At 37.0% G+C, this 13,726-nt stretch overlaps 1 protein-coding gene across 1 annotated transcript in view; it reads left to right on the plus strand.

The window, feature by feature from the left end:
- The window catches only part of THOC2 (THO complex subunit 2), a 50,076-nt gene extending 38,004 nt beyond the window's left edge, over window positions 1–12,072 (plus strand). Inside the window, exons 30-39 of the mRNA XM_056491104.1 lie at window positions 55–157; window positions 506–942; window positions 1,805–1,863; window positions 3,362–3,397; window positions 7,419–7,556; window positions 7,904–7,973; window positions 8,049–8,206; window positions 8,840–8,916; window positions 9,037–9,084; window positions 11,206–12,072. Of these exons, the coding sequence (XP_056347079.1) occupies window positions 55–157; window positions 506–942; window positions 1,805–1,863; window positions 3,362–3,397; window positions 7,419–7,556; window positions 7,904–7,973; window positions 8,049–8,206; window positions 8,840–8,916; window positions 9,037–9,064 (1,106 nt within the window). The 3' untranslated portion in view covers window positions 9,065–9,084; window positions 11,206–12,072. The remainder of the gene's footprint in view (window positions 1–54; window positions 158–505; window positions 943–1,804; window positions 1,864–3,361; window positions 3,398–7,418; window positions 7,557–7,903; window positions 7,974–8,048; window positions 8,207–8,839; window positions 8,917–9,036; window positions 9,085–11,205) is intronic.
- Window positions 12,073–13,726: the final 1,654 nt, after the last annotated feature.

Genomic DNA, 13,726 nt, shown 5'->3' on the forward strand with positions numbered 1-13,726 from the left:
TTTTAACCAATATTATGAACTTTTTGAAATAGAATTGTTTATTTTTTTAAGCAGATAAACTAAAGGAGAAGTCTCAGGGTGTGGTGAAGGTTATTAATAAAACTGTCAATGCTACACCGAAGGTGACAACAAGCAATGGAAACAGTGCATCTAATAGGTGAGAAAAACTATCCTTACACACTCTCTATTTTCTTCCTTCCAAGCCACAGAAATACACTTTAAAATGACCTGCCTTTTACTTCTGAGTTCTGTATAAATTGTTTCCATTTATTTAAAGTTTAAAAAATGGCATTATTTCTTTCAAAATACAGTTTTACTGATAAATGGATTTCATGTTAGCTACAAAAGATAAATGAGAACATTTGCTTATTGCTGTTCTGATAAAGAAATCTTAGTGTCTGCTCCAGGAAATTCTGTCAAACATTCAGGAGCAAAACTTCTGTGATAAAGCTAGAGCTGTATTTTGTATCCATGCTAATTGTATGCCATTTTGTTTTTGATGCAGTAAAATTATTAAAGAGAAAGATGATAAAGAAAAAAGCGGGAAGGAAAAAGATAAAGAAAAAAAAGACAAGACTCCAGCTGCCACTCCGGAGATGAAGGCACTTGGGAAAGATGGGAAAGATAAACCGAAGGAAGAACGGGCAAACAAAGATGACAAAGCAAGAGAGATCAAGGAGAAAACGCCAAAATCTGAGAAAGAGAAGGAAAAAGTGAAGAAAGAAGAAAAAGCTTCAAAAGAAGAAAAGTCCAAGACGGTTGTTACCATCATCGAGTCAAAGTCAACTGTAGAAAAGGAGAGAGAAAAGGAGCCATCCAGAGAAAGAGATCTAGCAAAGGAAATGAAATCCAAGGAAAATGCTAAAGGAGGAGAAAAGGTGCCAGTAGCTGGGTCCTTGAAGTCACCTGTTCCCCGATCAGAAACATCAGAATCTGAAAGGGGTAAATTTGAATATTTCATTTCTATTCTTGTCTAGAAAAACAGGATGTGTTTAGAAAATCACTGAATGTCAAAAAATGCTAGAGAAGTTGAGGGAGAATTCCTATATAATATGTAAGATTATGGCACTAGCTTTTCAATACAGTCAGTATCTAAAGGAGGTGGTCAGAATATCTCCAAAAGGCAAGCTATGTGAATGTGTGAACTTCACATATCTCCAGTGAATCATTGTTCCCACAAAGCCTGCCATTTATTTTAATGTAAGTCTAAATGGTCTTTTATTAAAACGTATTAGTATAACTTTGACCATGCAAGTTTCGCAAAAGTGTAATGCAAAAACTTGGTGTGTACTTCAAGAGCTTCATGACAACCTTTGACTTGGAAGAGAGCACAAAAAGTGAAAGATACAGGCCTTTGCATCCTTAAGAAGGATGCAGAAAGCTTTATCAGTCCCTCCTTATATTAAGGGTTAGCAAATCCTTAAGTTATAATCTGAGACTGATGTTGGGTTTTATATTTGTGCTGCTTAAGGCAAACTACATAAGGGAGGGCTTATCATAGCCTTCATATGGTTCACCTGTTCAGGGTCTTCATAGCAATTCTGAAATTCAGATACTGACTTCCATAAAATGGGAGTTTGGAGTGAGTATAATTTTGCAGCAGTTTGTTCACATTACACTTTTGCTGTAAACTTTCATAAGGATGGTCAAGGTATGCTGCCAACTGTAGATACCTTAAAGAAAACAAAACTCACATGGTGGTAGGAAATCTAGCTGTAATTGTTGGCACTTCAGAAAGTGATATTATTTGATTCTCGTCTTTGAACTGTGTTTTAATAATGGCATTGTTGTGTTCTTTCCTCAGAACAAAAACGTCGCAAAGTTGATACACATTCTTCTCCATCACATTCCTCAACAGTAAAGGTTAGTATAGCCTGAGGAAGGCAGCACCCATGTTAGGCTCACAAGTTTGGGATGCCAGTATTCGACTTCCTTCAAGTTTTGTGCCAAGTATACCCTGGAACCACTGGAGGTTTTATGTTGCATTAGAAAATGCATTCCTTTTCTTTATTGGCGGACTGTCTTTTTTTCTATAAAAATATTTTTTAATTAACCAAAATAATGCTTCAAGGACCTAGCACAAATTTTGTAAAATAGTATTTGGAAATTTCAAGAGAATTTTTACACAGAAGTGCCTCATTGCTTTAAGCAGTCAGTTTTTTTGGAGTGCAATGGTAGCTACAAGCAAATGAGTCTTTGCAACAGAGTGGAGCATATTTTTCTGCACTTCTTTGAAGAATCTATAGCACTGAAGACTCCTGGATGATACGGGATGTGCGATACCTCTGAATTCATCAGGCTTCTTGATGAGCATCATACCGATATGTGCCTTCTAAGGAGGAGTCTTGAAAGGAGTTCCATTTTAAAGTCTCCTTGGTGATCAGTTCTCCTGTAGTTGTATATATTCAGTGCGCATGCAGCTTCTGTTGTACCTTCCCTTCGAGGTTTGTTTATTTCCAATGGGTTCCCACCATGTTGAGCCCTGCGTTACGATAAAACCAGATGTGGCCACCAAGCCTCCTACCCAGCAAAGAGAAACCCCAAGCACTCAAGCGCAGCACAAAACCATGGGCGTAGCCTACTTGAAGACTCAGGGTAGCCATTCCTTGCTCCATATTTATATTATTTCTAAACCATCTATATTCATGGAATCTTTGAATTTGCAGTACGTTGAACATTTAAAACTGTAAGTTACCAATATTTCATCAAGAGCACTCTGATGGATTATGTGGGTCTTTAAACTTCACCAGCTTTAGAACGAGCTCTTCTCTTTTTTTCTGTTTTTTCAAAGTACATCTTTTTCTATGTAGGATTTACTTGAAAGATTTAACTTAATTTTGGAAAATTCAGTTAACTTTTACTAGTTTTGAGGAAACAGGTGACAGTGATAACTACTCAGTGATTAAGTTTTTTATTAGTGGCAGCATAAGGTCATTCTGGAGTGACTTCTACCACATTTAACTGAAAGTGGAGAAGATACAGGTTTAAAAGTATTTTGAACCTGTTTCACCTGTTGCTTAGCTATATTTAGAGTTAAGACTATTTTTTCTTTTTTTTCTTTTTTTTTCCTAGGCAGGAGAGTGTATTTCACCATTCTAGGAAGAATTAGATATAGACTTATTTTGTAGTTTATTTAATAGCAGAGTCTAGAGAATAGATAATGACTGTCTTTCCCCTTCCCCCACTTTCTTTTTAAAACGTGTTTCAGTTTCTAGCTTTATTCAGAGTATGGTATTAACATAAGATTTATTCCAGAAGGAGTAGCTGGTTTTTTTCCAAGGGCACGGCCGTGCTTTCCAAAGTCCCTCTGGTTTCTGAAAACTATTCCAGCTCACGTGTCATCTCCGTTCATTTTCTACAGGACAACCTCAACGAACTCAAGGACTCTTCAGCAAAGGTTTGAATCTTTTAGAAACCAGCCAAGTTTATTTTCATGTTCTGTTGCAGAGAGAAGTTAACTTTTGCTCTTAAGGCAAACTCACATCAGAAATTCAAATTCCATTACTGTAAATACAAGCATTGTAATAGAGAGATGGCGGTTTTTTGTTCTGGTGTGCAAATCCTCTGTACAGGAGGGATGGTTGATAATGTAGAAGCAACATAGCAAAAATCCCATGAATTTACCTTTCTGTCAGTATTTTCAAGAGATAAGATATGTCAGTGTCTCTTTTATCCCCCTCTAAAACTTGTGAATACCCTGAAACATCCTTATGATTAGCCATTTGTTTGGCTGAAAAGCTAATAGAATAGCTAAAATAATTCTTAGAATTGTTCGAGTGGTTTTGAATATATCAGTTAAAGAACAGTAGTTAGTTAAAGAATATTTGAGACATCTTTGGAATGTTGATACTCTCCTCTTACAACTGTATTCATGTTCTAGTACTATAGTGTTGTGTTTCTAAGCATCAGAGACAGCCTCCTGAATTACCACTTTCATGTATTTGCTTCTTGTAAATACACTTCAGTTTCATCATTTTCATTATCTTAGGAAAGGGGATGCTAAAGAATATTCTCAGGAGTTCATAGAATCAGAATCACAGGTTAGAAGGGACCTCAAGGATCAGCTGGTCCAGCCTTTTTGGCAAAAACATGGTGTAGGCAAGATGGCCTAGCGCCCTGTCTAGCCAGATGTTACAAGTGTCGTGTTGGGGAATCCATTGCTTCACTGAGAAGATACTCCAGTGGCTGATAGTTCTTGGTGTGAAGTGTTTCCCTCTTGAGTCCAATTGGAATCCTCCCAGGAGTAACTTGTATCCATTACCCATTATTTTTCCATGTGACTCCTTGTAAAGAGGGCATCTCCCTTGGTAGCCACTCTTTAAATACTGGGGCATGGTGCTAAGGTCTCCCCTAAGCCTCCTGTTCTCATGGCTGGGCAAACCCCATTCACGCTGCATTTCCTCTGTGTCAGGCTTCCCAAGCCTTGGATCAGCCTTTGTGGCCCTTCTCTGCATCATCTCCAGCCTGTCCACATCCCTTTTGTATAGCAGGGACCAAAACTGAGCCCAGTGTTCAGGGTGTGGCCTAACAAGCACTGGGAATATTGTATTTTAGACAGATTCTGTAACTATTTTTTTACTCTTTTTAAAACTCAGACACATTGTAGCTGTTGTACAGTAACAGTCACAGCCACTGCATACCTGCTGATACATCAGGGGATGTGACTGATAGGAAATGGATCAAACCTTCTAAAGTTGCTGTTAAAGTCTTTGATTACACAGTTGGTACTAGTGAGTAACTAAACTGCACAAAGGTTTATCACTTGGAAAATGCTGGCGATTTGGACTTTCTGGATACTTTTTGGGTTTACCTAAGATTACTTATATTCACCTCATTTAAAAATGTATTATGGATTTCCATTTTCTGTTCTGTATTTACACCGTTGTTTTAGTTGTAGTCATCTTTATGCAAAGTGTTCAGAACACCTTGTATGTTTTAAATCAAAATAGCTGTGATTCTGACATGAACACTTGCTGGTGGATTTTTTTCTTTTTAGTTGAATTTTTCTAATACCAACTGTATCTGATTATAAGGATAGCGTATATGGGAAAAATCCTTTAGTCTTACCATTGATGTAACTACCATGTCTGTAGATTTAATCCAGATACTTTTATGAATAATCATCATATCTTGTATATTTAATTTTTTTTTAAATTAGAAAATGATAGTATTTGTGTTGAGCTTACCTCTGCTGTGAAGGGAAGTATATGGGAATCTGTAAAATCTTACTTTTCCCTTCCTTACTGTATGAGTCAAGATTCAACTGATTAATTGAAATTTTGCATATGTTTTCATTATTTAAGCTAAAGTTTTATTTTAAAATATTTATTTTACTTATTGGCACATTGATTTAATTAAGCAGGCAGTGCAACTATTTGTAATTAAATTAACAGCAAACAGCTTTATTTTTTTAGTTAATTTGAAAAGCTGTGTTTTAGAATTAACTGTAATGTGTTTGAGTAGACTTAGCTGGAAGTGTGTTGCAGTCATGTGACTTTTTAATGGATTTATTCTTTAAGTGTTCGGGGAATGGGGAATGCCCAACCCATTCCTTCCTTTTCTAAATGCACTTTTCTGATCTTTCTCACTTAATGAACTAATCTTCACTCTTCAATGCCATTCTAACAGACTTAAAGCACTTCATGACAATGTTCCTTATACATGGTGTAAACCAAGTTAAATGTTCTTTACTTCCATGTACTTATTTGGGGAAGGGATGGGATGTTCAGAAGCCTGTAAGATTTTTGAGTTCAGCTTCCACTGAAAGTTAGAAGTCTAGTGCTGTTGTCTGCTCACAGACTTTATTCCTGACTTGGCTCAGTTTCTGGAGCCAGAAAATGGAAATAGTAGTTTCCACTGCCGGTTATAAAATAAATGGTGCCAGACTTGAGTTAGGTTGGTTTTTTTTCCCTTTCTTTGGCATATGTCCTGGTTACAAACCACACAAAAGCACTCAAAATTTGATGTGTCATCAGTTGACAGCATTTCTCTAGAAGCAAGTTGATAAAGTCTTTCTGGTAAAGGTAGGGGAGGATGGATGTGGTTTTCCAAAACTCCGCACTGGAATGGTAGAGGAACAGTGGAATCTGTTGTGAACAATCATGAGAGCACAAGAAATGGAATAGGAGAAAGCAGAGCTATGAGTTTTCTTTCTCCTGTGGAAAGGAGCTCTGGAAGACAGCTAAATGGGGCTGTGTAGAGAAAGCATACTTGCATGTCATTGTCAGCAAAGTAGAGAGCAGGGATAAATTTACTTGTGGAATGGGATTGTAGGAAATTGAATAAGAAAAGAAGAGTGAGGGAAAAGAGCAAAAAGAAATACCTAGTGCAAGAAGTATCGAAGGTTCAGTCTCTGTTGTAGGCTAATAAAATTCCAGTGAAATAATTAAAGAGACCTACATTTTGTCACTGTGGCTTTTAATATAGGATCATTAACATCAGTTTTGGTAAGTTAAACATTTACTGAAACTGGGAAAGGAGAGGATTGCTTTAATTTTGAATATTTGAAACACTCATTGGTTTGGTTCAAGTGATGCCTTGATTTTTTAAAACTAATCTTCCACTTACCTCTTCTCTTGGTGTCCTTTTAAGTAAGATGTCTCTCTAGAAAGAAATACACAGAACAGTTTAATAAAGATATTTTAGTTCCCAAATAAAATTGTTAACTTATGGAACTGGGAAAAGATTGAAGTATACTGATTAAATCTGTGTGCTGGTGTAACTTAAATACCAAGGGAAGTGGTTTTAATTTAAAATATGCTCTTAATATTTCTTAGATCTGGCTATATAATTGTTTTTAAAAAGACAGATATCATCACTGTAATGTGTCCATATTTATACAACACATGTGCTACCTGTTTTATAGTTGGTTAGAAGAGATAGTGGAATAACAATCTAGACCCCATTACAGCAAGATACAATTCTTTTCTATGTTCAGCTATTCTTCTCATTTGAAGGTTAGAATTTAGACTAAAAGACATTATTCAAAGTATTATCTTAAATACTTTGTTGATAAAGATTATTCTTTAAAAATAAATTATAGCTTGTTTAAGCAGCTTATTCCATTTGTTTATTGCAGGCAATATTGCAGGTGTTAACTGAGTCCAGTAACCTTCCTATCCTGTTTCTGTAGCCCTGTGTCTGATTTGTGTTCATGCATTCCACTATCCTGGTGAACAGTGTTGTGTGTATTAACATAAATGTTTCAGTTAAGAGAAAATATTCTTGAATTGAGTAAATAAGCAGTAGGTTAAATTATATATTATGAACTTGAACATGTCTTCAGTTGCTCTTTATTTTGCTAATAAAATATTTATGTTTGGTATTTGAGCTAGATCGGATATGGTAGAATAAGACTTTTTTTGTTACACGTCTAGGAATACATATTAATATTTGGTGATGTTGCCTTAATTTAACAGCACTACATAAACCACACTACTCCAACACTGTCCAAGAGTAAGGAGAGAGAAGTGGAGAAGAAAGATTTGGACAAGTCAAGGGAAAGATCCAGAGAGAGAGAGAAGAAAGATGAAAAGGACAGGAAAGATCGAAAAAGGGTTGGTGACATTTTTAATAAACTAGTTCAGGCAGTTGATATGTGCTTGGAAAGCTTTCTGTTCCAAGCCCTTGCAGTAATAGTTGGCTGTACAGCCCATCTGGGCAGAAGTGATCTATATCAGATGTGGCTTTTTTGTTCTGTTACTCTTTCAAAGGTTGGTTTGCAATCATGTATTCAAACCTCTTCTCCCTCCAAACTGATCTCCAGAAACTCCACATGAGATGTAACACCTCAGTTACATTCTAAGGATTCAAAAAGTAGTTCTCCAAAATAAGAATGCAAGCAGGTGCTCCTTCAGAGTATGTTCTAGTCTGCTAACATCTGCATAATTGTGTTTGGTACCAGGATCATTCAAACAGTGACCGAGAGGTACCACAGGATTCAACTAAACGACGCAAAGATGAAAATGGCACAAGTATGTATTTTACTTTTTGTGTGTGTGTTCATCAGGCTTTTACTTGTGAATTACAACTTTCTGTTCTATTTTTAGCTGGTTCTTCAAAACACAGCAAAAGCGAAAGTCCTTCTGATTCCCCTCGCTTAAATGAAAAAGAGAAGGAGAAAACCAAATCAAAATCTTCAGGAAAAGAGAAAGGTGACTCAATCAAGGCAGAAAAGATGGAGAAGAGCTCCTCTGGTAGCAAAAAGGTAAAATAAGCTGTTCCCCTCTTGCTTATTTGTTTGCTGACAGAACAAGCTGATATTTTTTCTTAAACTTTATTTCTGCATTATAGCCTAAATTAAAAAGATATTCTGTGAATGTGTAAGAAAGAAAGTGCTTCTGAAAATTCTGGTATCTTTTGGCTTAAAATATCTCAGCAGTCACTCCTGGCAGGAGTAGAATAGTTTGGAGGACTAGTTCATTTTGGCAGTAGCCAGGAAAATTCAGAACTTATACTTTAGGTTCTGAATAATCTAAAGTATTTGCAGACTATTTTGGTAAGCAAGTAGGTGAAAATAGTCTTAACTGATGTATAAACTAGTCTGTAATTCAGATTTCCATGTACATGTGTCAGCACAGCTGCTTTTGGTGAAAGCAGATATGTTGCAGTTATATTTGTATTCACCAAACAGTGGTTCCCAGTTGCAGCTCTGCTGCTGGTACTTGCCAGAGAACTGGATGAGAAAGATAAAATAATCTGAGAGATCATAGAAGCTGAGTACTGTCATTTTGAGAGATGATTTTCTTTTAGCTATGTCCAATTATAATGTTAAATGTTATAGTCCTCCTAAATATCCTGTACCCATAATAAGCTGTTTCCAATATGTGTATTTTTAAAGGAATCAAGACATGATAAAGAAAAAACAGAGAAGAAAGAAAAACGGGACAGTACTGGGGGAAAAGAAGAAAAGAAACAATATCCTTTTAAACATTGATATTTCTGAAAATTTCTGACATTTCAGAAAATTTCTGCAAATGAGCTTCCCTTTTTTATATGTAGCAAAATATATATCTTTTTCCTTAACGCTGAATTTACTCATAAGTCTTCAGACAAGCATAGATAATGAAGATTCTTTCAGGAAAGGTAAAAATATTTGTTACTTAATTTGTTTGGTATCTCCTATGGGTCCTGTTGACTGGTAAAGGATATACAGACAAAACAGCCTGAAATCACCCAGGGTGGTAGCGTGGTGTTTTGGGGGTTTTTTGGTTGTTCTGTGGGCACTTTTTTTTATTGATATTGTTACATGTTTGGGCATTCTTATGGGCATGTGTGGTTTTAGGTTGTTTTTTTATTATTATTACTATTATTTTTTAAATATTATTACTATTATTATTTGTAAGTTTTTATTACTACCCCAGAGGAAACTATTTCCCCATCATCATCACAGAGATTATATAGATGCTCAGATTTTTTTTGGAAAAAAAAAGAGGCAGGGAATGTGGCCTGTCAACAGAATTTGGTGGAGTTGTGTCTTTGTTACTTTTTCCGAGAAAAGTTGCCATATGGAAGCTGAGGTGGATTCGTCATTCTGACAGTTATCACTCTCGATAATCTACATGTTACTTAACAGTATCTTGCCTAATATGTGGCAAACTCATGTTTTGTGTCTTCAAAAAAAGCAGTAGCTTTTAAACCACAATGCTGCATAATGCAATTGGTCAGCTCAGTGTCTCTGCATAATCTTTTATCTGGTCTGATCTGAAGAGGAAGAAGATAAAGGTAAACTTTGGCATGGAAACATGGACTATTTAAAGAAAGAAAAGAAACTTCAGGGTATTTTGAGTAACCTTTATTCAGACTGGCTCTTCTGGAAAAATCAGTTGTTCTTTGAAGTTGATGGGGCTCTGAATGGTTTGGGTTTTTTTCAGACCTGTGCAGCTGTGTGGACATTTTTTTATTTTTTAATGGGTAGGAGGTTTTTCTCCTCTACATTGAGCCATTTTAAGAGTCTTGAAATGTTTTGTTTTCAGTTATTTGGAAAGGAAAGTGTCCCAGCGAACTTCAGTTAGTTCACCTGATGTATCCAACTTGAGTCACAGACTGCTATTGATCTTTATACATAAGGCAGTGTACAATTTTACATGTTAAGGAAAAGGAAAAAAAAAAGCAAAATCTGGATGTCTGGGGAAAGTTTCCACTCATGGATTGTGACCTCAGAGCAGAGGGGGCTTATTTCAGAAGAGATCTCGTGTCCCATTTGGTGTCAGGGCTTATTCAGCCACGGCAGTCGAGGGCACGTAACTGAAGGGATTTGGGTAACAAAGCTTCTGCTGGTACCAGGTGCTCTTTGGTGGTAGAAAGATGGGAGTTCAGGTTATTGCTTCTTAGTACTATTCCTTTTTATCTTCTTGAAATAATGAAGGATAATTCTGTGAATAGTTTCTAAACTGAAAATTACAAGTATTCTCTAGAAAGAATTTGCTGGATTTTTCTTGACTCTTATTCCTTCATAGCTGTTACTGTTTGATTGCTGTAGAGGAATCCCAGCTTTTTCCCTATTCTTCTAAATGCTACTTTGGAGCAAAAGAAAAAAGGCAGTCTTAGTAGATGAAGTTCACTACTGAGCACTTACAGTGTCTTTAATAATAAAATACTAAGTTTTGTCTTGACTAGCAGTTCAATATAAAGTGAGGATTGTCATTAGTTTAAAAAGCACAACTGGGTTCTGCTGACTGTAAGTAACAAGTGCTCAGGTAAATGTCAGTTTTACTGTGGAATTCACATCCAGCTGTGTAATGGGCTGGAGCTTCTGGCCTGGAACTGACAGCATCCCACTGTGTGCATAGTGAAGTATGAAAAAGTGCTTTGTATAGCAGCACAGTTGAGGAATCTCATCCTGTGCTCCTGTTAAATCTTTGATATCGTTCTTCTTAATGTACAATGTCTGCTTGACTGCATTTATTTCTTGTCTAATATAGAGATAGTAAGATTTTTGGGGAGGTTGCACCTCTAAATGAATTTATACTCTCACAAGTGACTACTTGTTTTCTTATTTGTGTGTTTAGATAAGCGTTTCACTACTTACAGTGCAGTGCTCATAATAATATAGTTCTTGCTGTGGAATAAGCTAGAGTTAGGGAATGATAAAAATAATTTAATTTCCCTCCTCATTCTTTGAGTTGTGAATGGAATAAAATGTGAAGTTGTGAGATCAGTGTTCATTTGAACATCTAATTCTAATTATGTACACCTTTGTTGCAGGTGACATTGAAACAGGAAGATATCCATTATATCCAAGATATCTGTGACCAGAAATGTATTTTCCAGAGTATAGATTGCACAGAAAGTTGTGAATGAAGAGGACCCATCTGCATCTCCTTAAATTATTCAGTTCTCTGCTTTATTTTCCCATGCTAAGGACTTAATTGTTAAGTTGTACATTACTGTATTTTTAACTTGTTGCTTAGTTTCTTATACATTTATTTTCAGTACCTGGCTGAAAGTGTTACCTATTCCATATTTTAGCACAATGTGCTGCAAACAAACAGTTGCCATAGTGCAAATGAGGTTTCATGTGTACATAGTTCCACTTTAGTTTGTTGAAAATACTGCCTGAGTTTAGTAATTCTTTCAGTTTGAAATTGCATTCTTTTAGATGTTTGAAAACCACAAATAAACAGTTATTGAAACTTTTTGGATTTACCTCATTTAAACTCAGTTTTTATTTATTACTTGGCCTGTTTTTAATATCAGTAACAAAAAAAAAAAAAGTTAAGTGGGAGCACTGTTTTCATGCAATGCTTAGGGATTATTTGTATATTGTGTATAACATTGACTTGTTTAAAAAAAACAATGAATGAACCCTGTCCCATCCCAATCTAAACCTGTGCTCAGTTGTCCCCTGTCAAACTTTTTGTTTGTCATGTTGTTTTTAGATTGATTGGAAATGCTCTCTTCAAAACTGAAATAAATTAAGTTTCAGTTACAGCTACAGGAGCTTTGTATTGCTGAACTTTAGTCTGAAAATTTCACAATGACATTTTTAAAAAAAAAAAAAAAAAAGAATTTTTTTATCTGCTAAATTCTACCAGTGTAACCTTTTTTCTAAATAAACAATAGTTTTCTCAATGGGTCGTAAATCATTCTCTGTGTGGTCACTTTATTATTTCTATGGATTGTTAGGAAAATTGGAGTTAGTTGGAATCAGGCAGGGGTGGTTCCTGTCTTTGCTGAGGAGCCCTCTGTGCCTGCCCTTTTTTAGATGCCAAGGGCTGGTTGCAGAGTGTGGTGCCTGCTGTGAAGTGACACATGTGCTGCCCTTCTCCAGTGGTTTCCAGGAGCTCTGCATTTGCCTTCCTGCATTCAGTCAAGTTTACACCTTTCTTTTGAGCCATTTGTCCCTTGTCCAAATGCCATTAGAATCTCTGTTTTGTATCAAATATTAATACTATTAAACACAGGGACCTGTCTCTCAAGTATTTTGGGGTTTTGATTTGTTGGGGTTTTGGTGAGATTTTTAAAAATACATATAAAGGGAATTTTGATCAAGAGTTGAGTATCCCTGATGCTGTATTCTTTCACTAATTTGGGATTTGGAACAGAAGCATGTTGTCTTGATGTGTATCTTCAAAATACTAAATATTAAGAAATTGTAGTACTTACGGACTTGGTCAGTAAAACTCTTCTGATGAGCTTTGTTCTTATTACTGAGTGACTCATAGAAGATTACAAATCCTGGCTGTACAGTGGAAGAAAGACACAAGATTAGAATTGGCTAAGAGTTACCCAGCTATTTAGAGGTGAGAAAGAATTGCTAAAAAGAAGAGTAACTAAGCTAAATACTCAGATCCTTTTAATCACCTCATTGGGGCAGTCTAAAATGAAATATTTCTATCAAAGTCACTCTAGTCCTTGGGCTTTACTGGAATGTGAGTAAGGTGATGCTTTGGGCGGGGCTTCAGCCACCGTCCTCCCAGAGCTCCAGGCTGCCCCACCAAGGTGGGTGAAGAGGGTCTCCAGGGGGGTCCTGAATACAGTGTAATCTCCAAAGACCAGGAGACACCTGTCATTCCAAACACTGGCAGGGAAGCTGAAACGATAATTTAAGGATTCAGCTTGGAGGAAGTATGTACCTGTCCTGGCAGGAGGGTTTGTCCTCACCTGTGATGCTGCTGGCACAGCAGGAGTAATGTGGTTGCACATCCCTGGAAGCAGCAGAGGGGAGACGGGATGTGGGATGTTACACTGACCTTGTCATGGGTCTGGCAAGTGCAGACAGACCCCCAGCGAACTGCAGCAGTCAAAAAGGAGTGATTAAACTTTGTGCTGTGACTGGGATAATTTGCTCTGCAAGGTCCCGATTTCCTGAGAGGGGCCACAGGAACAGTTTCTGGCCAAGTTCATGCCTGTTGGGAGGGTTTTCTCCCTCAGATACATTGCAAAAGACAGCTGGTCCTTCTAATCCTTCTTTCTTATGTGGGTCTCTGCAGGGACTCAGGTGTATTTGTGGAGACAGCAGTGAGGGGAGGGTGATGGGTGTTGTATACCAAGTACAGCCAAGGGGAATCAGTGAGTCCAGGAAGGCTGGAGAAGGCATGGAGCTGGCCAGGTTGTGTGGCTGTACATGGTACTGGTACACTCAGAGTATTTGTGCTGAGGTGGCTGAGAAGGCCAAAGACATCCTGGCTTTTATCAGCAACGGTGTGACAACAGAACCAGGGTAGTGACCATGCCCTGTGCTGGTGAGGCCACACCACAAATCCTGTGTCCAGCTCTGGTCCTC

The sequence above is a fragment of the Oenanthe melanoleuca genome, chromosome 4A, assembly GCF_029582105.1.
Source record: "Oenanthe melanoleuca isolate GR-GAL-2019-014 chromosome 4A, OMel1.0, whole genome shotgun sequence".
Taxonomy (NCBI): Eukaryota; Metazoa; Chordata; class Aves; order Passeriformes; family Muscicapidae; genus Oenanthe; species Oenanthe melanoleuca.